General features: G+C 47.2%; 2 protein-coding genes across 3 annotated transcripts; one reads left to right on the top strand and one right to left on the bottom strand.

Annotated features, from left to right (window-relative positions):
• The first annotated feature begins 179 nt into the window (after positions 1–179).
• GSTM3 (glutathione S-transferase mu 3) lies at positions 180–3,273 on the top strand. Its single transcript, XM_007076413.3, has 8 exons — positions 180–285; positions 682–757; positions 1,110–1,174; positions 1,878–1,959; positions 2,053–2,153; positions 2,474–2,569; positions 2,658–2,768; positions 3,075–3,273. Exons 1-8 carry the CDS (start codon positions 235–237, stop codon positions 3,171–3,173), a joined length of 681 nt encoding a protein of 226 aa, XP_007076475.1. The 5' UTR covers positions 180–234; the 3' UTR covers positions 3,174–3,273.
• LOC102949366 (glutathione S-transferase Mu 4) lies at positions 778–24,894 on the bottom strand. Of its 2 annotated transcripts, XM_042998136.1 has the most exons (9): positions 24,798–24,894; positions 24,424–24,499; positions 23,915–23,979; positions 23,578–23,648; positions 23,380–23,479; positions 22,484–22,579; positions 22,289–22,399; positions 20,141–20,226; positions 778–902 (listed from the first exon to the last, which is right to left on the bottom strand). In XM_042998136.1, the coding sequence occupies exons 1-9, from the start codon at positions 24,825–24,827 to the stop codon at positions 845–847; spliced, it is 693 nt and encodes a 230-aa protein (XP_042854070.1). In that variant the 5' UTR covers positions 24,828–24,894; the 3' UTR covers positions 778–844. The 2 variants fall into 2 exon arrangements, with proteins under 2 accessions (XP_042854070.1, XP_015390454.1); XM_015534968.2 differs by lacking the exons at positions 778–902; positions 22,289–22,399 and having other exon boundaries at positions 19,193–20,226.
• Positions 24,895–25,195: the final 301 nt, after the last annotated feature.

Below are 25,195 nucleotides of genomic sequence, written 5' to 3'. Positions count from 1 at the left end.
GGGGAGCGCAGAGCCCCAAACCCAACAGCCACCTCCGCTGCCCAGCCTCCAAACCCAGAAAGTGTAGAGGGTGCACGGCGCGCGCGGGGCTTGCGGACACTCGCTGGGGGGAAGGGCGACGGGTGGGGGCGGAGCCAGAGCGCTCGCGTTGGCTCCGCCTACTTACGTGGGCTATAAAGTCCCGTGCGTTCGCAGTTTACCGCCAGTCCGCGAAGGCACGGGGGAAACCTCATCATGTCGATGTCCGAATCGACCATGGTTCTGGGTTACTGGGATATTCGCGGGGTGAGTGCGGTCTCGACCGCAGAGCCACTAGGTCGGGGAGACGGTCGTGGAGGCGGCCGGGGGCTCAGGGTCAGAGGCCTCTGAGAAAAGGGGTCTACTCAGGGCCCCCGCGTCTCTCTCCACGGAGCAGCCTGCCCCAGCCGAGCTCCAGGACCACGGGGGCCGACCCCATCCCGCCTCTGGGATCGCGGGCCCCGGAGAGGGCTGAGGATACCAAGCTGCCTTGGCCCATCTCGGGGCGGGCGGGTGGGGGAGAAGGTGGTGGACGTGCCGCTTAACTACCGCCTGGGCAGGTTGCACGGCCTCCACAGCCTTGGAAGGGGCAGTTGGCGTGCGGGGGTTGTAGTCAAGTGGGCGCCGCGCAGGCGCTGACCGGGGAGGGGCTTTCTCCCTCAGCTGGCGCACGCCATCCGCATGCTCCTGGAGTTCACGGATACATCCTATGAGGAGAAACGGTACACGTGCGGGGAAGGTAATGCAGCTCCGGGTGTCCGTGCGCCTCAGCGCTAAGCCACTGGCCCTCCAGCTGTCCCTGTCTTCCTGTGTCCAGAGGGTGGCATCACAGCTGAGTCGGCTGGGACGTCTGCCCCAGTCCCCCGGGAGCGCCCCGCTGTGTCCTGGTGGGGAGAGATGGAAACATCCTTTATCTGGAGCTGGGGGGTCCTCCTTCTGCCATGGTCCCGCTGCGTCTGAACAGAGACGTAAATAGTTAACCTTGAGGGCCTGGGAACGTGAGGTATTAGGATCAAGTTATTTCCTTAGACCTTCCCACACTCCTCAGGCAGGATGTTAAGGAGGTTGGGTTCCACTTCATTCTCTTACAGCTCCCGACTATGATAAAAGCCAGTGGCTGGACGTGAAATTCAAGCTCGACTTGGACTTTCCTAATGTAGGTGGCTTTAGGAGAAAGGGTGGCAGAAGGGAAGGCTGTCAAGTATATCCTTGCTTCTTTCCTCTCTGGTCTAGGGGGACCTAGAAAAGGGGCCCTTAACCGGCATACAATAAAAAGAATTCAAGGGTGCCTGAACTTGGATGGAGAAAAAAATTACATTTTCATTTCCACTGACCACTGACTAAAGGTTAACAATTCCTCCTTTTGTGAATATAGACAATAAGTGACATTGGTTATTAGCCATGGCCGTGACCTTGTCACTAGCAGAAATTGGGTATTTCCATATTCTATTACACATGTGGCAGATACTGTACCTAAATATTATTTGTAGGCATCATACTTTGAAATTATGATAGTTACACCTGCTTGTTATTTAATGCATTAATTACTATAATTTTGTTTCTTTAATGCCTTATAAATTGTGAAAATAAATATAATTTGCTTTATGCATTTAAAAATCTTATTCTGAGAAAGGGTCCATGGAATGCATATATACATACACACACAGAGAGAGATTAAGAATCCCGGCCTAGACTCAAGTGGGGACCCAACTGCTATTTTCTACTTCTTGGCTTCTTCCTCCTGACACAGCATCTTGTCTCTACTGTTCATGCCCTATAAGTCTCATCTTCCCCAGGAGAGAGAGGCAGGGAGGCAAGAGAGAGTTGGTTGTTCACCTGACGTGTCCTTTTCCTTGCAGCTGCCCTACCTCGTGGACGGTAAGAACAAGATCACCCAGAGCAATGCCATCTTGCGCTACATAGCTCGCAAGCACAATATGTGTGAGTGGGGTAGGGCTGGTGAGGGAGACCAGGCTGGTGGTTCTCCTGAAGGTGGACAATTCCAAGGGTGGTTTCTGGTCCTTTGGCCTACAGGTGGCGATACAGAAGAAGAAAAGATTCGAGTGGACATCATGGAGAACCAAATAATGGATTTCCGCATGCAGCTGGTTCGACTGTGCTACAGCTCCGACCTTGTGAGTTTCCTTAGCAGGCAGGCATCAAGGAAAAGGCCCATTTAAAAACCCAAGCATTAATTCTGTTCCATTCTGGTACTTCTGCTTTCCCACCAACCCAGTCTGTCAGAATGGGAAACAGAGCTCATTTATTGTGGGGGCCAGGGTGGGGGTTCATTTGTCATATAACTCTGGTGTTGGCCCCTCTTCCTTTCTGTCCTGCCATCCCTACTGAAGGCAGTAAAAGGAAGGCACCTGGAGAAGGGGGCCACTAAATGTCCATCACTGGCCTGTGCCCTGACTATTGACAACTATTCTCTCTCTCTTTCCCTCCCTTCCAGGAAACACTGAAGCCTCAGTACTTGGAACAGCTACCTGGACAACTGAAACAATTCTCCTTGTTCCTGGGGAAATTCTCATGGTTTGCAGGGGAAAAGGTAGGAAGAAAGGAAAGGGAGAAGATGCCTTTCTATCTCCCCAGTGTTAATGAACTCTCCAGAACTGACCATCTTATTGTTTCTCTAGCTCACTTTTGTGGATTTCCTCACCTATGATGTCTTGGATCAGAACCGTATGTTTGAGCCCAAGTGCCTGGATGAATTTCCAAACTTGAAGGCTTTCATGTGCCGTTTTGAGGTGATGCTCCCTGTACCTTTCCCTTACAAAAACACTCACAAGCTCCCCTGGTCCCCACGGGACCCCACTGTCATAGATTCTTAACACCAGCGTTTGCATAAAGGGATCAATGGTTGGACACTTCTAAACCTTCCAAGTCTTGGGAAGGGCCTGGCTTCTACACCCTAAAGGCACTGTCTACATGAAATGGCAGCCAGGGAAGGGAAGGATGGTGTGGGGCAGGCAGTGTGTGAATGTCACTGTTCTGGAATGGGTCTGTTGGACTGGATTAGAGTCTTTATCAGGTTTGGCATGCTTTTCCTTCAGGCTTTGGAGAAGATCGCTAACTACATACAGTCTGACTGCGTCATGAAGATGCCCATCAACAACAAGATGGCCCAATGGGGCAACAAGAGAATATGCTGAGCAGGAGGCGAACTTGCACTGCTTGTTTTGTTTCATCCTGCCCCTCGGAGGCCTGTACTGTCTCTTCTCTGCTCTTTTCAATAAATAGCATTTAGGCTGATGGTGTCTAGCTGCATTTCTCTTGGGAGTAAAGGCCAGAGGGGAGTAAGGATACGTGGAGCATTTCCAAGATGTGAATCCAATCACTGCCATACTGACAACACCCTGTACCCCGACTGTGTTCAAAGCTACGGGTTCTTGCCCAAGCCTTGAGAGCAAGCACCAGAAACAAAGCTCAGATTGCACAGTTGTAGAGAACAGGTGTGTTAAATGGGACTGGAGTCCCTGTGAAGATGTGGCATAGAGACCAAGCGAAACTCTATGATGGTACCGTGGACTTCATGGAACTGGAGTTCAGAAGCAGACCCTTATATGTGGGAATGTAGTGTGATAAAGACAGAACTTCAAACTGGTGGGTTAACCAATAAATAGGATTGGGGCAATTACTTGCCAGTTAGAAATAATAGAGGGGTGCCTGGGTTGCTCAGTCAGTTAAGCGTTTGACTCTTGATTTCAGCTCAGGTCATGATTTTGTGGGTCATGAGTTCAAGCACAACTCGGCTCTGTGCTGACACTGGGAAACCTGGTTAGGATTCTCTCTCTCTCTCTCTCTCTCTTTCTCTCTCTCTCTCTCTCTTCCCTTTCTCTCTCTGCCCCTCCCCTGCACTCACTCACTCTCTCTCTCTCTCATAAATAAACATTTAAAAAAAAAATAGAACCCTACCTCCCACCATTCCTTAAGACAAACTCCTATGACTACAACCTAAGGCTCAACACTAAACACCAAGCTGTAGAAGTATTGACTAAAATGTAAGAATATTTATGATCTTAGGATAGGTTTCTCTAAGACATTAAAAAAGCCATAAAAGGAAATATTTTCAAATTGAATATCAAATTCAAAAATTTTCTAAGAAAAAGCACAAATAGGCAAAAGTAAATGACAAGATGACAAGTGAGACAAAAAGTACCCAGTATAAAGACTATCTAAAGAACTGGAAATCATCAAGACTCTTTTTAAAAATGGACAAAAATCAGGGCACCTGGGTGGCTCAGCTGGTTAAGCATCTGCCTCTTGGTTTCGGCTGAGGTAATGATTTCATGGTTCTTGAGATCAAGTCCCGTGTCAGACTTGGCACTCAAAGCATGGAGCCTGCTTGGGATTCTCTCTTTCTCTCCTTCTGCCCCTCCCCTGCTCGCTCTCTCTCTCTCTCTCTCTCAAAATAAACTGGGCAAAAATCTATGAACAAAGGATTTACAGAATAGAAATACTGATGGCCAAAAACAACCCCCAAAACCTGTTAAAAAGATGTTTATAATCCAAGAATTGCAAACGACAACAGTGAGAGACCATTTTTCCATCTACCAGATGAACAAAAATTAAGTTTGTGAAGCGTTGGCAAGGCATTTCCTACTGGCGAAGTTGTAAAATAATATAGCTCCTTTAGAGGATGGTTCGTTCGTCAGTATCTTCTAAAATTCAAATCATGTCCTGTAACCCAACAATTTCCATCCTGATACAAACTCACCCCTCACCTAAGGTATGTACTAAGATTGTGGTATTGTTTGTGATGACAAGCAAAGACCCTGTCAGTGCCCATCAGGAGTGTGGAATACCATAAGGGAAGTAAAGAATGAGAATGAACTGTGTGAACAAACATGGAAAGATCCCCCAAGACACATTGTTGAATTTTTAAACTCAGGTTGCAGATGAACATGTATGGGACGATAGCTTTTATGTTTTGAAGAAGGAAACCATAAGGCAAGCACTTTCTACAGATACATTTACGTATGTGAATGCATAGGAAAGGTCTGGAATGACACACCGAGCGGCACTTACTTCAGGCAAATGGGAGAAAGGCCCAGGATGAAAGTTAAAGGGGATATTAGAGAGAGGCTAAACATTTCTTTTTTCTTTTTCTTTTTTTATTTTTTTGGTAAAGCCATAGTACATTGGGGACTGCCTGTACTGAAATGTACATTTTAAAAGGGTGAATTTCATGGCTCCTGAATTCTTGTTTTGTTTTACTGTGCTATATGGTTTTTTTTAATTTTTTTTAACTTTTATTTATTATTGAGAGAGAGAGACGGAGCATGAGCAGGGGAGGGACAAAAAGAGGGGGGAGATACAGAATCCAAAGCACAGCCGTCAGCACAGAGCCCGACACGGGGCTCGAACTCACAAACCGGGAGATCATGACCTGAGCCAAAGTCGGATGCTTAACCAACTGAGCCACACAGGTGCCCCATGCTGTGCTATATGTTTTTTTTAATTGATGTACAATTAATATACAATGTTATATTAGTTTCAGGTGGACAACATAGTGATTCAACAATTCCATACGTTACTCAGTGCTCATCATAAGTACAGTCACCATCTGTCACCATACAATGTTATTAAAATATTGACTGTACTTTTAATCTCCATGACTTACTTATTTTATAACTGGAAGTACCTACCTCCTAATTTCATTTGCCATTCCCCCACCCACCTTCCTTCTGGCAACCACCAGTTTGTTCTCTGTATTTAAGTTTGTTTTAGGGGTTATTTCTTTCTTCATTTGTTTTGGTTTTTAGACTGCACATATACGTAAAATCTTTCTGTCTGGCTTATTTCACTTACATAATACCCTCTGGGTCCATCCATGTTGTCACAAGTGGCAAAAATCTCATTCTTTTTTATGACCGAGTAATATTCCGTGTGTGTGTGTGTGTGTGTGTGTGTGTGTGTGCGCGCCACATCTTCTTTACCCATTCATCAACCTATGGACACTTAGGCTGCTTCCACATTTGACTATTGTAAATAATGCTGCTATAAACATAGGGATGTATATATCTTTTCAAATTAGTGTTTTTGTTTTCTTCTAGTGAATACTCAGTACTACAATTACTGGATCATTTGGCATTTCTATTTTTAATTCCTTGAGGAGCCTCTATACTGGTTTCCACAGTGGCTGTACCAGTTTGCATTCCCACCAACAGTCCACAAGGATCCCCTTTTCTCCACATCCTCATCAACGCTTGTTATTTCTTATGTTTTTGTTTCTAGCCATTCTGACTGATACGAGGCATTTCCCTGATGATGAGTGATGTCGAGTGCCTTTTCATGTGCTGGCCATCTGTATATCTATTTTCTCCTTTATTTTTCTTTAATTTTTGTAATGTTTATTTATTTTTGACAGCAAGAGAGAGCATGAGCAGGGGAGGGGCAGATTGGCAGACACAGAATCCGAAGCAGACTCCAGGCTCTGAACTGACAGCACAGAGCCCGATGTGGGGCTCAAACTCACGAACCGTGAGATCATGACCTGAGCTGAGTCGGTTGCTTAACCAATGGAGCCACTCAGGTGCCCTGTCTATTTTCTCTTTTAACTAGAAGAATGCATTCATGTATTGTGTAATAGAAGCTAGTTTTGAGAAAAGAAAACAAACTGAAGGGAAACGAACTCCTGTGGAAATTAGTTTGGCACTCTCCATTTGCAGAGCAAAGTCTTTGAGTCATTTCCAGCCTTCGATGGTGACCTGAGGGCCAGATTACTGTCCCCTGTGGACTAGGATCTCTCTAGGGAGGGAAGGACAGAGGGCATGAACAGCCTGGTGATGCCAGGAGGGCTGCCTCAGGAGGGATTAGCACAGACACATGGTATTAAGCAGATGATTCAACTGCCAACTTTTGCCACCCTGGGTAGCAGTACTTAGATATCTGGGGCAATATCTTAGGTGTGGGGAGCCATTGGCCAGAAGAGGTACAAACCTGGAGTTTCCCTGCAACCTGGTAACTATTGCCGTGAACTTCCATAGTGTGAGTGAGTGAGTGAAGTGTGTCCAAAGGGAAGGGAAGGCTTAGTGGATTTAGGGAAGGCCAGAGGAGTTGAGAGTGCTATAACTAGACAGAGAATATGACCAGAAATCAGAAAGGGAATGTATTATTTATTGTTATGTAACAATGTTACCACCAATTTAGCAGCTGAAACAACACACGCTATTGGGCAGTTTATGTGGGGTAGGAGCCTGGGATTATCTCGACAGGGTCCTCTGCTTCAGGGGCTCATCTGAAAGCTGCAGTCAGCGTGTCAGCCAGGCTATGACCTCATCTCAAGGCTCAAGTGGAGAAGGATCTGCTTCTGAGACACATGATTGCTGATAGAATTTAGTTCTTATGACCTGTTGGACACAGAGAGGAATTTACATCCTTGCTGGCTGTCAGCTGGAGACTACTCTTGACTCCTTGGAAAGGGGGCTCCTTGCTTCATCAAAACAAGGGGGACGGTCTCCCAGAATGATGGATACGTCAGCCCTATGTAATGCAATCATGGAAACAACGTCCCATCACCTTTGGTGTCTTCTATTAGAGGCAAATCACTGGTTGCATCCACACTCAAGGGGAAAGGATTTCTCAAGGGCATGAGTACCAGAAGGTGGGATTATGGGAGACCATCTGTTCACCACAGAGAAAGCAAAACAAACAAACAAAAAACAAGATAATGGCCTCGTAGTCCTCTGAGAGAAGACTCCTGGGAAAGACAGGTGACAAAAGAGAGTGACAAAGCAATTAGAAGGGGGAGGTTTTGGGGCACCTGGGTGGCTCAGTTGGTTACGTGTCTGACTTCTGCTCAGGTCATGATCTCATGGTTCGTGGGTTTGAGCCCAGTGTTGGGCTCTGCATTGACAGCGTAGAACCTGCATGGGATTCTCTCTCTCCCTCTCTCTGCCCTTCCCCCACTCACACTTTCTCTCTCCTTCTCTCTCTCTAAATAAATAAGTAAACTTAAAAAAAAAAAAAAAGCATAGGTCTGTAAGTGAAACATATTTCATATGAAGTCCAGAGAGATAATGGACAAATCACGTGTTCCAACTTTTTCTAGTTATCATGTTTGTTAGTGAAAATCCGCTGAACGGTTCTGCAAAACGAATAATCTTACTGGCCCAGAGAGCAGGGAAGGCCACTGAGAGGAACAGATCCATTCTACAGGAGCTGTAGTTCCCTCAGGCTCCAACCCACCTCTAACACTGATTCTAACACAGGCCAAGAAGAGACTGTTGTCACAATGGGGGCTTCCAAGCCAGGAAGGGGAGTGATGCCCTATCATCCCAGAGGCAGAGTCAGTCCACACAAATGTTGAGAAATTAGTATACCGGTGATGGGGTTGTGCAAGTAACATCAATACGAGCTTTCCCACAAAAACAAAAACTTGTGAGAGGTGCTTTAAATTTGGTGGGGCAGTTCTCCAAAAAGTATTCAGGAAACTCATTCATATTCATTGTCGAAAGCTGAGCATCTAGATGAAGGCATTTCCAGTTCAGAAAGAAATAGCTTATGTGATTAAAGAAAAACGAATCATAGAGTTATTTCATTGATGGGGTGAGTGGGCTGGGGGACACTGATGTGTGCGAATATGGATCCGCCTTGAAAGCCAGCTTGAGGGCTGTGAGAACGTCTGGACTTTACACAGAAACTGCACATTCCTGGGGCACCTGGGTGGCTCAGCCGGATAGGCGTCTGACTCTTGATATCCGCTCAGGTCATGATCTCACAGTTCATGAGCTCCAGCCCCACGCCGGGCTCTGTGCTGACAGCATGGAGCCTGCTGGGATTCTCTCTCTCTCTCTCTCTCTCTCTCTCCCCCTCCCTTGCTCGTGCTCTTTCTCTCAAAATAACTAAATAAGTATTTTTCTTGCACATTCCTCATCCTTCTTCTGCAGGACTAGGTGAAGCAATGAGCCACACCACCAAAAGGGACTTAGGGAGTTCAGACGGATGGTAGGGAAGACAGAAGGAATTGGCATTTAGCCCGTGATTTCTCTAATATGCAGATGTGCTCCTGTCTCTCCCCTGCTCTCATTATCCTTCATAATCTGACCTCCACCTCCTTTCCAGCTACATCTCTGGGCCTGGGCCTGCCCCTCCCCCCTGCCCTGGAACACACTGGGTTCCAGCCTTTCTGAATTCCCTAAGGAGAGGCACAGCCTCTGGAGTCTGGAGGCTGCTTAGGTGGAAATCCTGGCTCTACAAGGTAAAATCTGGCCTCCTGTGCCTCCGTGCCTTCTCCCATAAATGAACCCTCCCTCCCTGGGTTGTTACGAGAATGAAGCCAATATTTCTAGAGTGCTCTGAACAGACCAATGTTATGCAGACAAATACGAATTATCCAAAAGTACCATGTTCTCTTTTATCTTCATGCTTTTGCACTGGCTGTTCCCTCTGCCTGGAATGCTTGTGCTCCAGCCCCGTCGGTCTGCCCGATGCCTATTCATCTTCTAAGGTAAACCTAGAAGTCACCACCTCTGGAAGGCCACAACTGATAGATAAATCCCATGGAAATGGTTAGTGATGGTCACCTAAGATTTCTGACTGCTTTCCTTTCGGGAAAGCTTCACTACCCTCTTGCACTTAAGCGTAGCCTTGTGACATGCTTTGACCAATTAAATGCAAGACGTTACACACATTCTCCAGGCAGGAGCTTTAAGAGTCAGTGTATGAGTTGCACATCCACCTCCTACCTCTGTGCTGCCTCTGTGAGCAGGTGCCGAGCTGAAGTCTCCATCAGTCGGACAGACGACGAAAAGCAGGGCCCCTACAGACCACATCGGGCATGAAGCATGAGTAAGAAATAAATGTATGTTAAACCACTGAGATTTGGTTTAGGACTGACACTCCTCCACCTCCCCCAGGCAAATTTAAATGCCCTCCTTAAAATCTGTTCCCTTAGAATTCAATGTTTTCCTCGATGAACTTACCACACTGAACTCTAATTGCTTGCGTAAGTGTCTGTCTCTGCCACTAAATTATAAATTGCCTGAGAGCCGGGACTGTGTCTTAAGCAAATTTTTATAGTTAGTGCTTGTATAGAGCCCAACACAAAGCAGGCATTCACAATGCATTGATCCAACTTTGTTCTAATGAAAATTGGAAGGAGAAGAGGGGTTTGCTTCAAATAAGTGCTTAATACTCTCAAAAACTCTTCTCCAATCTCCTCTGTTCTGGAAAAATGGAACGTCCTATTCTTAAAACAGGTAGAGATGGTTCAGGTAAAAGTGCTTGAAGTCAGGCAGAAGTTCAGGTTCAGGGAGCTCTCAAGGACCAGCAAAGAACTCTAAGGATAGAGAGTGGGTTATATGATTTCGGAGTCCAGCTTGTTCCTTGTTGAGGCCAAAGTGGAAGGGAACATTTCTGAAAGCCAACAGGGATAGGCTCTCAGTGTCCTTTTGACATTTTCTTCTTCTTCTTGTTTTTTAATGTTTTATTTATTTTTTGATAGAGAGAGAGAGAGCACAAGCGGGGGAGAGGCAGAGGGAGAGGGGGACAGAGGGCTCTGCACTGACAGTAGCAAGCCCAAGTTCAAACTTACCAACCTCGAGATCATGACCTGAGCTGAGGTCGGATGCTCAACTGACTGAGCCACCCAGACGCTCCTCTTTTGGCATTTTGAATGGAAATAATTACAGGTGACTCACATGGCATTTAATTCAGAAGAAAAGATTAAATAGGCATGTGTATATTTGAATTTCAAGTGACTAGGTGCTGCCCTGTTGCCCCACATGGAGACAGAGGGCCAACGTAAGGTTATTAGCAAGGAGTGTTTTTGGTGGTGCAGAGGGATTGAATTAAAACAGACAGCATAATGTTCATGTTGTGTTAGAAGTCTGAAGGAAAAGTAGAATAGGTCTGTATTTTATCTTCCATGGTATAAAACGTGTTTCTAAACTGCATTGATAGATTTTTTTTACCTGTGACTAAAGCTCCATGTGCTTCCTTCCAAAATTACGTTTCAAATGCAAAGAGAACGAGAAGAAAGTAGAGAATGCAGGGTGGCAATGGGCCTTTTGGACAGAACTGTGCTTTATCAGGAGACTGTTGGAGCTACCTCACAAAGTAGAGTCTGTCAGGAAAAGCCAGATCTGATTAATTAGGAGTATGACAATTAGCATTACAGGAAGGGTGGTTCTGGAATCCATAAGGATTGGCCCCTCTTGTTCTCTGCTTCCAGGTCTTGAGTCACAATGTAGCAGTCAGCCTTCTTTGTATATCCATTTTCAATAAAGGTTTCACTCATCATGTCACATGAGTTAGGAAAATGCAGGCTAATGAAGTGGGATGACAGCGAACCTGAAAGTGTGGTCAGCGGAGGGATGGAAACAAGAGCCAATCCAGGGAGTGCCCTTGAGGTTGCTGAGATCCAAGTAAAAGAGCCTTATTATGCAACATCTCTTTGAAATCCTCGAACAAAGAAGGGCATCCTATGAGTATTAAATTAATGCGAAATGTAAATAAATGCAAACAAATGCAAATGTAAATACATGCAAAACAGCATATCTGCACTTATTCTGAGTGCAGACTGTTTTCTACGACCTTATAGAGCTCACCTAATTTTCTCTTTTTCCTACCTCCCATTCCCTTACTATTTTATATAGGGTGGATTGGGGGTCATTGACATTACACTTTAGCAAGTCATTTTCAAAATACCAATCTGTGCGCACCCAGGTGGCTCAGTCAGTTAAGCATCCAACTCTTGATTTGGGATCAGGTCATGATCTCAGGTCATGAGATCAAGCCTCATGTCAGGCTCTGCGCTGACAGCACGGAGCCTGCTTAGGATTCTCTCTCTCCTCTCTCTCTGTTCTTCCCCTGCTCATGCTCAAGCTCTCTCTAGCTCTCTCTCTCTCAAAATAAATAAATTAGCTTAAAAAAAAAAAAAGTATAAATCGCACATTTTTCAGAGATCTCCACCTTGGAACTGGATGCAGTCGTTGATGACACTTTGAGTTGTTCCCATCTGGAGTAATAGAGGGTGAATGTGTTTTTGTTTGTATAAGGGATGCTTGCATTATGTTAGGCAGGAGCATTTTATGGTGGTGGCTATTGTTTGGAAATGCACACACGGAAAAGAATATGTTTACATTAGGCATCTATCTTCTGCATCTTTGAAACATCCTTCCCATAGGTGGGGGATTTCTCACAGTTTAAGTCCCATCTCCCCACGATAGAGGACTGCTAGTTGACTCTTGAGACCCATCTCCCCAACTTCTGTTGTCACAGAGCAGTCCATTTCTGCTGGGCACATTACTTCCCGGGCAAAAGACATCATTTCCAATCTGATGAGATTCTAGCCAACGAAGTAGAAGTTGACGTGTTATACTTTACTTCCAGGAAGTTTCCTTATGAGGGAAAGAGCAACCCCCATTCCTCTCTCTTCCCCTTGCTCTTTGGAATGCAGATGTAGTGGGGCTCTAGCAGCCATTTGGGGCCATGAGGTGACACACAGAATGGATACCACATGCTGAGAATGATAGAGCATAAAGTTCAGCTAGGTCATTTAGGCTCCTGTGAAGCCAACACAACTGGTGTTTGACTGTCTATCTCCAGATCTTTTTTTCCATTGAAAATAAAAACCTGCCCTACTTAAGCCACTGTTATTATTTAGTTATATACAGCAGAACTTAATCTTCATTAGTCCAATTGCTTTTCCAGCCCTGCTTGTGGCTGAGGCACAGGCCTGTGACCCAGGCTCTGTTAAATATGCACAGTGGTACAGGACTTCAGTTCTGAAGAAGCAGGCCCTGAGAACTGATTCTCCAGTATGGGTAGGAGTGGAGGGATCAGGGTTTCAGAGACAGCAGTGGGGAGACCCTGGCGTCTGCTCCCACATGTCAGGGGTAGGAGCTCCAGTGTCTGAGCCCAGCAATGGCTGTGGGGCTTTCTCTAGAATGATCTTACATGTGGTTAGGCACACTTCCTGGCTACCCAGCTTCCAAGGCCAACTCACTGGCCCTCTCAGGGATCCAGTGAGCAATCTGATACCTCTAATAAATCATTTTCCTGTTCCAGCAACAAGGAACCCAAGGGATATGGCATTCTCCTTAGGTTTGTCAAAAATGGGGCACCTGGTTGGCTCAGTTGGTTGAGCGTCCAATTTCAGCTCAGGTCACGATATCCCGGGTCGTGAGTTCAAGCCCCACGTCGGGCTCTGTCCTGACAGCTCAGAGCCTGGAGCCTGCTTCTGATTCTGTGTCTCCCTCTCTCTCTCTGCCCTTCCCCTGCTCATTCTCTCTCTCTCTCTCTCTCTCTCTTTCTCTCTCTCTCTCTGTTTCTCAAAAATAAATAAACATTAAAAAATTTAAATTCTTGATATCAAAAATAAAGATCTTGTGTTTCATACCTTAGTCTCTATCCTACCTGCTTTAAACCACTGGCTTAAACCCAAGGTTTTTCTTGGACTTGAATTTAACTTTTATCCTCACTTTTCTGGCTGTGGGACTGACTATAGTTGGCCAAAATCCATTGTTCTGTCAAAATATGGGTCTACCCTCATGACTAGGTATAGCCACACAACTGAATCTCGTGAACGAAATGTAAATGATTGTAATGCATGCAATTTCTCCCTCACTTGCACAATGGGAAGTTGCTTCCTTGGGTTTTCTCTATTTCCCTTCCCATATTCATGATACAGCTTCAGCTGAGGAGTGGATACACCCTCGGGGATTGCCGAGCCACAAAATGGCTAGGTCTCTGAATAACTTCATGGAGCAGGGCTGCCTCAACAGCCTGGCCCATTGCCCCATGAAACATGAAATGAGAATAAACTTCCACGCTCTATAAGCTGCTGTCTTGGGGTCTCTATCAGCTATATCTTCCTCTGCTAATACAATGATAACCAAGGAATACTAACCAGGTGACTGTAATTAACAGCAACTGATTATAGATACTTGTGACACCAAGACACCCATGTAGGCAGCCATGTGCTCAGAGTGTCTTATTTTCCCATTCTAGAAGGGGAGGATACACACTGAATGGTGTATGAGCACCATCACAGGTGCCAAAGAATCCCAAGTCTTGGGATCTCTGCTAGATCCTAGCCACAATAAAATCATCTTTTTTGGTTGCCTCAGTCTGAAGTACCTACATTCAACTGCTTCTACCCCAGACTTTAAAATGTATTATTTGGGGGCACCTGGGAGGTTCGGGTAAGTGTCCAACTTCAGATCAGGTCATGATCTCATGGTTTGTGAGTTCGAGCCCTGCGTCGGGCCCTGTGCTATCAGCGCGGAGCCTGCTTCGGATCCTCTGTCCCCATGTCTTTCTGCCCCTCCCTGTTCATGCTCTCTCTCTCTCTCAAAAATAAAATAAAAATAAAAATAAAATAAAATAAAATAAAATAAAGTCAACCTTAGTTCCTTAAAGCCCTTTCATCATGAGTCTATGTATGGCATTCCAGTCAAAGCCTTGGTAAAATAACCAACGTTTGCAATGGTGCCCTGTTACAAAGAAAATAGATTCTCATTGAACTTATATAAGTGATTATGATTGCCATGGAAGAAAGAATACTCACTGAGACTTTTTGCATTTCAAAGGGTTCAGGTAGAGAGAAAAGTTAAATGTTTCAGTTTATTCACAAATGAATACTTTATCACATTTCGGTAGGTCATAGATCTCTTAAGAGAAAGTTTCCTCAATCTGGAAGAACGTTAGAGAACCAGCAATATTTCAAACAAGAATCACAAAAGCTAGACTCATTTCTTCTGAATTCATTTAGTCTCATGTTACTAATTCTTGTTCAGTTTAAATGCAGCTTTTAGTTAGTTCTGGAAATTCTTTCCCATTTCAGTTTTATGATATTAAAGATATCAAATACCTGTATTTGTCAAAAGCCCTTTTTAGCAATCTCCTTGAAGATGAAACACATTTTGTAAGAGAATAAGAACAATTATAAATACAAAAACCCAAAATGAACATTGTTAACGATGTGATGAGAGTTCATTATGATGCAGTTGACCAGGAAATTCAGTTACTTCTGTGACACAGAACACTTCAATAATCAGAATATCAAGTGACAACCTTATACCAGAACATAAGATACCAAATAAACAAGCCGAATTAGTCAAAAAGACGTCAGTTTAATTTTAAATCTCAGGGAAGTTTGTTAAAACCTCAGAAAGATTTAAAGCGCACGCCTAAATAGGATTATAGATAATCAAAGACCTGATAAAGGCAAAGACTAGAAACTGGTTTTTCCAGGCAAAGAAAAAACAACTTTGTTTACATTTTCTTGCCAAGTACAAACCAAGAGTTCAAGAAACTTTGTCTTTTGAACAGAGAGAGAAGGAGAATTTCAATCTTATACCAGTGTACTTTTAAAATCCATTCATTTGAACCTTAGTCTGTCTTGGCCACACATAAAATTCCTTTCCAAAGATTTCCCTTCACAAACCTTCTACAACTTTCCTTTTCATTCATTTTTGTCCCAAGCCATTTCCCTCCAAACAACCAGTCTCATTTTAGGACAAAATTACTTTCCTTTACCTTCAACAAAAAATGTATTTCCATTCCTTATGTCCTTTTTAAGAGTTGCTTCCCTTATTTCCATCAGTCTTAATTACATTTAGCAGAATTTTGCATTCTTAGAAACCTTAGTCTCCAGTGAAAACTAAGTAGTAACTGGTCGTGAACTGTTATACCAGAATTCCTTAGATGGCAAATTCATGAATCAACCAAGCACAAAAGATGTTCACCAACAGACCCAAATATCCTTAATTTCTCTGCAATAAGAAGTCAAATGCAGATAAACCTTATGTTTGTAATCAATGCTTTGGCACTGTATCCTATTTGGAAAAGACCTAGAAGTCCAACGAATTCAATCCAATTTGTCATCCAAACAAAACTTTAAAGTTTCAGGTTACCAAAGACTTTGAAAGCTATCTTCACAATTACCCATGAAAACTTTGAGACAAAATTAACCATCATTTTAAGTTGTCTTTTTGCTAACAGATTGCAAGAGAAATAACACCAGCTTATTTGACCTTTAGTTAACCTTGGTAGAATAAAAATTTCATATTTAAGGCTGAAAACTCTAAAGGCATGTTTATCTTAATTACATCAACAAACTTAAGTCAAGTTAAAAACCAAATTATGTCACCTGGGTCCACTTAAAAATCAATCAGTTTGTTCCCCATTGGTAATTTTTACCTGGGGCTCCAGTGAGGCAATCTGAAGTGGGCAGTCCAAGGGGGGTGATTTTCACTCCTTGACAGGAATGGTAGGAGGAGAAGCCAATGGTGCCAGAGGCACCCAGGTTAGTACAGGAACCAGTTATACAGGCCATACCCAAGGTGGTATGGAAACAGGAGGAGGGGGGGGGGGAGGCAGAAGAGACAAGGGTCTGCCAGAAGGCAGAGAAAGAAGGTTCCTGGTTCTAAACCTCATCACCTCAGACAGATGGGCAGACGACATGTTTTTATTTTTGTTTTTTTTCCACTAAAGTGGCAATACATAGTCCATGTCAGGCCAGAGAAGACAGGAAACTTCCCCAAAACAAAGTGTCCCCTTCGTTAGAGATGGCCTGTTTTCCCTCCAGCCACCTGGGTTCCATCAGGAGGAGGCCTATTTAGGTAATTATCATCCAATATATCAGGAGGGAGTTGACTGGCCTGGTTAGTGACCAAACATTTTCTGCAAGAGGCCCTTAGATTCAGGTCCTGATTTAGAGCCCCCAAGGCCTGGACCTAGGGTATCTCCATCCATTTGCCCTGCTTCCTACAGAAGAGATCTAACTGATAGATCCTACTGGGGTCATGCAGTATTACAGCAGATTGGTCCTTTTCTAAATTTTGCAATCTGAATTGATTCCAGTGGGTTAAAAGGCATCCCAAGGGAGAGTCCTTGGGGACTGAAGAAGAAAGAAGGTCCATTACCAGAATGCCCCCAACTCCCAGGTGGCATCCCACGCAGGCTATGTCAGAGGTTCCCTGTGTCAAAAGCGTCGAACGAAAATCGCTGTTGCTCACCATCCCACTGTAAAGGCCCCATAGGAGGGATGCTAGTGTCCCCTCGCTTCCCCATTGCATACTAGGCTACAGATGGGTGCCTGGTGAATGGACTGAAATACCATGCCACGTTGTGTCCAAGTCTTGCAGTGAAACCATGCTATTGCCTTGCCTTGAAGGTTATGCTATTTTTTAAGCCATGGAAAAGACTACAAATGTTTTACAAGGGACAATTATCCAATTCTGTAGCTTAAGTAGTTAGTAGGGAACACTGACAGAAAACAGTACAGACAGAAATCCATCACGGTCTAAGCAACATTCCAACCCATGCAGTCTCTACAGCCAACTTCTCTAGGAAACGGTCCCTGGTTGGGCTTTAATTCAGTTGGGCACTAGTTTCCGCGAGCTCCAAGTGGAAGTCCTGCTGCCAGAAGTGGCCAGACCAGAGATGTGGAGGGGATCACATTATACTGATGGGGAGGAAACCTCATATGGGAATCTTGAGATCAGCAGCAGTGTTAGCCACCTGGGTGGCTGTCTTTTGCCCAAGACAGACAACTTTGTATAAGGACAGGAATAAAGAGAGGGCATCAGGTTTCTTACTACCTTTCTGGTCATGGTACTAACCTCCAGCCAAAAGGCAGGCTTTCTCTTCCCCATAGCGTAGCAACAGGCTAGAGGATTACAGCCCGTGCAACGCACATGAAAGTGTTCCAATAAGACCATCCTCCTTGAAAAGCCCCTGGAATGAAAGTAAAGGGAGAAGAGAGGAAGTACTCACCAAGTTCGCACCGAGGCTCAGAGTCTAGATGGGAAGACTGAGTCCCTTCATGGTCACCAAATGATGTGGAAACGTGGGGGTTCAGAGCCGACAGCCAAGAAAGAATTCTTGAGACATCTTTGGTACAAAAAGGGGGTTTTATTGAAGCACGGGGACAGGACCCGTGGGCAGAAAAAGCTGCATTGGGGTTGTGACAGATGACAGATTATATACCTTCAGGTTGGAAGGGGGTCAGGGATAGCATAAGTCTCTAAGGAATTTGGAAGCAAGGTTTCCAGGGCCTTGAGGGGCTAGCTGTTGTTAAGGTAAGGTTATTTACCATTGTCAATGACATAACCTTGAGATAGTGATTTGATGTTGAGACCATCTGGACGGTACACAGGACTGAACCCAGTTAAGGTCTCTATATAAATTTTTAAGATTTGGCAGGTGGGTGTGGAGATCTACCCGCTTTGCGGCCACCCAAGACAAGCCTCATATGTAAGATCCCGTGCTCATGAAACCTGCCACCTACCAACCTGGAGTGACCCACCTGTTTCTTCTGTCTCTCCCTGCCCTCCTAGTACAGGGGCCAGTCTCAGATTATACCTGGGAAGATCCCGAGGAGCTTGCAAACTAACATGCTACGATGACAAGGTAACTGTGACAGAGACCATATGGCACCCAAAGCCCAAAATATGTACCATCTAGCCCTTTACAGAAAACATTTGCCAACTCCTGTCCTAGAGCTACATCTATTTTACTCAGATTTAGTATTTTTATTTTCTCTACTGATCTTTTAACTTAGTGTCACTCCTAATTTCTGTTACTTCTTTCCTTTTTACTCTTATCCTTTCTTGTTCTATTGAGAGATGTCATGTGGACCAAGAGGCAAAGATGAAATAAAACAAAAGCATGTACTCAGGGTCTCAGAACTGTAATTCAGGGAGCACAGACTTGGGCAGCAACCCAAGTTCCCTTACGGAACAAAAGTCAAAGGTTTCAAAAGACGTTTATATTTGTTTACAAAGAATTGTGATTGGTGTTGGTGGCAGAAAACTAATGTTGGCTGAATATAGTTGGTTGCTAAGTCTATTACTGAGCAAAGTCTCTAACTGAAGAAAGTTGCAGGCATTTGGGCAGAGTCTGGAATCTTTGCAATTTGGCCCAGTTCAAAGTTTATGGTTTCATTAATGAGGATGTGCCTAAGGTCTATCTCCTTAATAGCCTCCTCACTGCATTTTAAACACCCCCCCCTTTAAAAAAAAATTTTTTTAATGTGTATTTATTACTGAGAGAGAGAGAGAGAGAGAGAGAGAGAGAGAGAGAGAGAGAGAGAGCATGAGCATGAGCATGGGAAGGGCAGAGAAAGGGGGAGACACAGAATCTGAAGCAGACTCCAGGCTCTGAGCTGTCAGCACAGGGCCCGACGCAGGGCTCAAACTCAGGAACCGCGAGATCATGACCTGAGTCAAAGTCGGACACTTAACCTACTGAGCCACCCAGGTGCCCCCAAACCCCTTAACATAAGTGATTACATTTCATTTCACCTTTCATAGTTGTTAAAAACACAGAGGAAGGGTATCTAAAGCAGGGAAAACACCCAGGAAAGGGTGACAGAATGTAGTCAGCCAGGATCCCAGACTATCAGTGGACTGCCCAACCCCCAAGAGCCCCTGAACCACAACACAGAGTACTTACTACAAGCTCCCAAGAGGCATTCCATGAATGCTGAATGAAATAGGAACCCAGACACAGAAGAGCCTCTCTCTTTTTGTAGAGACCCCACGCAGAGGCACAGAAGTATATGAAGTAGAGATACAAATGAACAAGAATCTTTAGGACCCTACATGCCCCCTTTCTGGGCACCACACACACATCCCCGTTAACCAAGCCGGCCCAATGCACAACAGAAAATGGGACTCGCATATCACAAAACACAGCGGGGCCTGAATCAAATGGCCAGGAGTGAAGAAGACAAGATGTGTCAGGGCTGAGTAAGGCTTTACTGGGGATCAGGCTGGGCTGGGCAGGGACACCCTGGGGGAACCAGGAGTACACATCAGGCCATACTGGGCGTCAGGGCAGTGCCGGGGAGCTCGGGGCTGAGCACTACAGACCAGGAGCCAGTCAGGCTCCTGAAAGTAGAGCAACCACGGAGGGAAGAATGGTCTGGCTGGCTCTAGCACAGGGGCTGACATTGGTGGGGAAGGGAATGTGCCAAAGTGGAGAGCCGGTGTCAAAGGGCCTGGATGAAAACGGAACAGGGAGCGGGAAAAGGGGGGGCGCCAATAAGGTATTTCATGGGGACAGAGGAATGTAACAAAGGACAAGGAAGCAAGAAAGCTGTTCAGGGAGACAGGGCAGCCACAGCTCTGGCTCTTCCCTCCCATCGCCTCCCGCGTAGGCCTACTTGTTGCTCCAAAAGGCGATCTTTAGAAACAGAGGGCCTGGGAGGAAGCGGCTGGACTTCATGTAGGCAGAGATCTTCTTCAGGCCCTGCGGGTGGAAAAAGAAGGTCCACCATCAGGATCTGCTGCCCCGCTGGGGCTCAAGCAGTCCTACTGAGGCACATCAAGTATGGCACCAGTCCTCGTGAGGTCCAGTGTCAAGACATAAAACAGTCTTCCTGTTAATCCACACCTGGCCTAACTTAAACTTCCAGCTACTTGTGACCACTGTGGCAAGTAAGAGATAGCACATCCGGAGACTCTACCCTGTGCTGGGGGCTGTACTTCCACCGGAGACGACGACACAGGTGTAGAACCTCCACCAACCACCCACACGAGAGGTCCTACTCTCTCCGTTCATCAGAAGGCAAGCTGACGGACACACAAAGGGCTCCAGGGCCTCTCAGGCTCCCAGGACGAGTAGGGGGGAAGGGCTCGAGTGCAGCTGCTCTCTTTCCGGGTCTGTGCTCTTTCTGCCGCCCCCCTCCTCCCCACCCAACCCTCTCAGGAGGCCCTGTCCCTCTCTGTCTTACAAATACCCTCCTTTTGCCAAGGGAGGCTCCCGGCTTCCCAGGGTTTGCCACACAGGGAACCCCAGTACAAAGGGGGGATCAGAATGAGCCCGGGCAGCTGGCACCAGAGGCCAGACCTCACCCAGTGACTCAGCAAAACCTGCACGAAAGGGAGAGGCTAGGGAGCGTGACAGTCAGGCCAGGCCAGACCCTGATTACCCTCTCTGAAAGGAAAAAGTCCAACTGCTTGGCCTGGTACCAGAGCCCAATGTTATGGGCACCAACTACCTCCTCTCAGTTTCTGCTGCAGCCATTGGGCAGAGCACTCAGGGATGTCTGAGCACCGTCTTCCCAAGACACGGAGGGCCCGGTGAGTTCTAAAGGACTCAAACATCCTGGGACTGCCTGTACTGAGCAGGCCACACACGGCAGCCCACAGCTGTCTTTGTCCTTCCTGCCAGCCGGTCCCAGGAGCTCTGGCATAATCCCCAAGCCCAGTCACCAGGGCCCAGAACCAGCGCTGATACCAACCAGCTGAGAAAGCAGATCTCTCGATGGGGACTGGGACAGGGAAACAGACTGCGGGCTGAAAATCCTGCTGGATGAGTGCCCCAAATCCCCACATCTCTCATAAAGCAGACTCTGTGCCCTCCAGCGAGTGGCAAAGGGTGACCGGTGACGTCAGATGAGGCCCAGGCTGTGCACCCCCAGCTTCCACTTGGTAGCACCCACACCACACGGCTGGGTGCTCCTGTGGTCCTCTGCCTGCACTGAGTCCCAGGACGCTGGCTGCGGGACCCTTGCTTCCCCACTGTGCCTGACACAGTGCCTCACACACAGCACAAGATCAGGTCAGCAAAGAGGACTTACAATGAATGGACCCTCCCATCTCTGACACAGAATCTTCGGTAATTGGAATGAGGAAGGAAAGGGACACACGGAGGTAAGGGAAGAAGAGTGCCCCACCACAGAAGACTCAAGATGAGCTCCTTCCGCAGGGGCCCCCGCTTATGTCCTCACCTCCCAGTACCAGCTACACACCTGGGGTCTCAGCGCAGCCCCACGCAGGGATCAGGTTGCAGCGAAGCTGCCAGGAGGCGCAGAGTAAATGTTGTCTGTGTCCTTCTCATGCAGTATCAGCCCTCCCCCGTCTCCACTCCACTAACGCCAGCGACACGCACACTCCTGAACATCGGCTGCATTCACGTGGTCCCGAGCGTGTGACCCGGACAAGTAAAGGTCCGGAAGCGTACCTTCTGGTGCAGGAAAGGGAGAGACACTCACTGCAGCCCATAGCAACCAGCCATTGCCTGGGAGCCCAGGACAGCCTGCACTGCCTCTGTGACCTTCAGCAAAATGCCTTCTTCTTTCTGCCTCGTTGCTCTAATCTGTAACGTGGAGGTGACAGCGCTGCCACCATGCAGGAGTGTCGTAAAGATTAAATTTCCCACGATATAGGTAAGATGTGAGCACAGTCCGGCATAAAGTAAATCCTCCACACATCTAGCCATTCTTTCTTTTAGTTTAAGACTAGGAAAGGATCAGAGAAAAGACAGAAGACAAACGACAAATAACTAGTAGGGAGGATAGAGGAATCACCTCAAAGCGGGCCACGAACTCTTTCAGGTTGGGGAATGCGTCCAGAGACTTGGGCTCAAATATGCAGTGCAGGTCAAGGATGTCATAAGCCAGGAAATCCAAACAGGTGATCTAAGACGGGCAAAGAACAAATGAGCACCTAACTCTGAAGCTGGGAGAAATGACAACCTCCATCCCCCAAAGCATTCCCCTTACCTTCTCCCCTGCAAACCAAGGCCTCTTCCCCAGAAACTGTGAGTACAGCTTCATCTCGCCTGGGATGGACTCCAGATACGCAGGCTTCAGTCTCTCCTGAGGCACAGAGGAGCCATCACCACCCTCAGACACAGACTTTCTGGGCAGAGATGCAGAGCTCCCCTGAGTTGTGCATGACCCCCAGTGCCCCCACTGGAGCTGGGCCATTGTCCAGCCTATGAATTCTCCAATCTGTGTTCAGCAGACTCCTATTGGGCACCACCTCCCATCCGGGAGAGGCAGAGGGAAGGTAGAGAACAACACCTCACTGTCCCTGAATTTGTCACCACTCATCTTCAAACGCCACCATTCCCCCCCCCCCCAACCACCCCCCGGTCCGATCCAGGAGTACTGTGAGAGCCTGGCAGAGCTCTGGACTCAGGCATCAGGCAGAAGCAAAGAAGACACAACTGAAACGGCCTAGTGGAAAGATATTCTATAGTCTACCTTGTGGGTGATAGATGGGAGCAGCACTTGAGCAGTTTCTGGAAAGATGTAGAATTTGTGAGATTGAGAGAAAGAAGAGAGAGGTACAAAGCCCTGTGGCTGCCCCTGAGCTGCCTGCTGCACAAAGATACTCAGACTTGGGGGTGTCAGGAGACAGTGTGAGCTAACAAGGCAAACACACTGTCTAGGTACTAAATTTCCAACTTGGGGACTGGACTCTATCTTAAGGTTAGCAAGAACCGAGTCAGAGTTTTCATCTAATGCACTGAGTTAAGAAGGCCACTTTGACGACAGTATAGGGACTGGCTTGGGGATCAGAAGCTCCACGGGGCTCAAATGTCAAGTAGAGGAATCCCAAAAGTCCTGTCAAAATCCGGCCCAGCCCAGCCTGGTCCAGGGAAGGGACTCACAAAGTCAGGGCTGTAGCAGACCCTGGTGAGCTGATTAGAGGCATCCATAGCTTGGTTCTCCAAAATATCCACATGTATCATCTCCTCTTCTGTCTCCCCACTTTCAGTCCACACAAAGGAGACTCACTGTCACCATTTCACCCCAGGCAAGCCCAGGGGCATGGCCACCTCTTCCCCACATCCCGTCCCCAGCCCCACTTACACAGGTTGTGTTTGCGGGAAATGTAGCAAAGGATGATATTGTGAGCCCCATCAATTAAGTAGGGCAGCTGCAAGGGCAATAGGGGCAGGTGGGTAGGCCACGGGCCCCCTGCACCCCCTCCCTTGAACAAGGGCACTCTCAGTGCCTGGCTCATGGTAGGCACTAAATCAGCAAATGATTGACTGGGCTGGTACCTAGAGCATGGCGGATAACCGGGAAGCTGAAAGCCTGAGAAGAAGGCAGCAAATCCTGAAACCTCTGAGCTGGGAAAGCAGATGGCGGAGACCCCCACCTCCTCACTTGTCCCCACATCACTCTCACCCCTGTACCTACATTGGGAAAGTCCAGGCCCAGCTTGAATTTTTCATCTAGCCACTGGCTTCTGTCATAGTCTGGAGCTGTGGTGGAGAACAGGGAGTGAAACAGACTCCCCAGACCCCACCTCCTTTGGTGACTGGGGGATGGGGTGGAGATGAGGAGTCAGTGGCAAAGCCCCCCAAACAGGTGGATCTGGAATCTGGACCACTAAGTCTCACATTCCATGTTTGGGGACAAAGAACGCTTATAAGACTCTGGAACCCACAGCAGTATCTTACAAAACACTTAGGTAAGTCCTAAGGGGAATCCACCCGATTACTGATTCAGGGGCTCCAGCACCCTCCTCTTCTGTCCTGCCTTGGAAGGCCAAGCTGCTACACAGCTCAGAGGAATTAGGGAAGGGCAGGCCCTGCTCCAGCTGGGGCGAGTGGCAGGGGTGAGCAGCACATGGCCAGGGCATGGGGGGCTTGGTCACTAGTCAGGAGGAGCCGGGCACAAGTCAGAACTCGAGGGGATGCCATTACCATCCCCCATTGTGTACTTCTTTCCCTCATAGTGTGAGTCTGTGTAGGCCAGGAACAGGCGGATGGCGTGAGCCCACTGGGAGGGAAACCCGAGGAAGACATCAGAGAAGTCCTGACATCCTGCTTTTCTCTGCTGCAGATAATCTCATTCAGCTCCCAGAGCCGCCACCCGCGCGCGACACACACACACACACACACACACACACACACACACGGACTCAGACACACGCCCACTTGAGAAGGACGGGTAATGGCTGAACTGCAGCCGGCCAGGAGTTGGAACCTTCTGGGAGTATTGGCAGCTGGCCCCATTTGCTGCCCTCGCGCCCCTCCTCTCCCCACCCCCACCCCCAGCCCGGTGCCCCCTCGCTCACCCCACGGATGTCCCAGTAACCTAAGATCATGGTGGCTGTCAGCGTTTCGTACTCTTAGGATAAGGCCCAAGCCGAACTGAGCTAGAAGTTGACCGGCGTGCATGCGGGGCCGGGGCGGGGCCTGACTGCGCCCCTAGGCCCGGCCTGTGCTCCGCCCCACCCCCTTCTACCTCCTTCCGCTCCCAAAGGAGGCGACAGCGACCGGAGGCCAGGCCGGCTGCAGGAGGACCTAGTGCGTAGTCCTCCAGTCGCCGGGGTGCAGTAGCCTCGTCTGAGGCTGAAGGCCACCGGCCTAGGGCGCCCCGGTTCCCCACAGCCCCGCGGCTCCCGGCCCCATCCAGAGCTCTGTCTCTAGTTCTGGGAGCTGGCAGGGCACCCGGAGACTAGTCCCGATCGCA

The sequence above is a fragment of the Panthera tigris genome, chromosome C1, assembly GCF_018350195.1.
Source record: "Panthera tigris isolate Pti1 chromosome C1, P.tigris_Pti1_mat1.1, whole genome shotgun sequence".
Taxonomy (NCBI): domain Eukaryota; kingdom Metazoa; phylum Chordata; class Mammalia; order Carnivora; family Felidae; genus Panthera; species Panthera tigris.
Note: the sequence above shows the minus strand (reverse complement) of the source record. Positions and strands in the feature narration are given on the sequence as shown.

Coding starts and splice junctions, on each gene's coding strand:
- GSTM3 (XM_007076413.3), top strand. CDS start 235: ATGTCGATGTCCGAATCGACCATGGTTCTGGGTTACTGGGATATTCGC. Junction 2,154..2,473: donor TGTGCTACAGCTCCGACCTT/GTGAGTTTCCTT, acceptor CCTCCCTTCCAG/GAAACACTGAAGCCTCAGTA. Junction 2,570..2,657: donor CATGGTTTGCAGGGGAAAAG/GTAGGAAGAAAG, acceptor TTGTTTCTCTAG/CTCACTTTTGTGGATTTCCT.
- LOC102949366 (XM_042998136.1), bottom strand. CDS start 24,827: ATGATCTTAGGTTACTGGGACATCCGTGGG. Junction 23,980..24,423: donor GAAGTACACAATGGGGGATG/GTAATGGCATCC, acceptor TCTCCACCACAG/CTCCAGACTATGACAGAAGC. Junction 22,580..23,379: donor TCTGCTACAGCCCTGACTTT/GTGAGTCCCTTC, acceptor TCTGTGCCTCAG/GAGAGACTGAAGCCTGCGTA.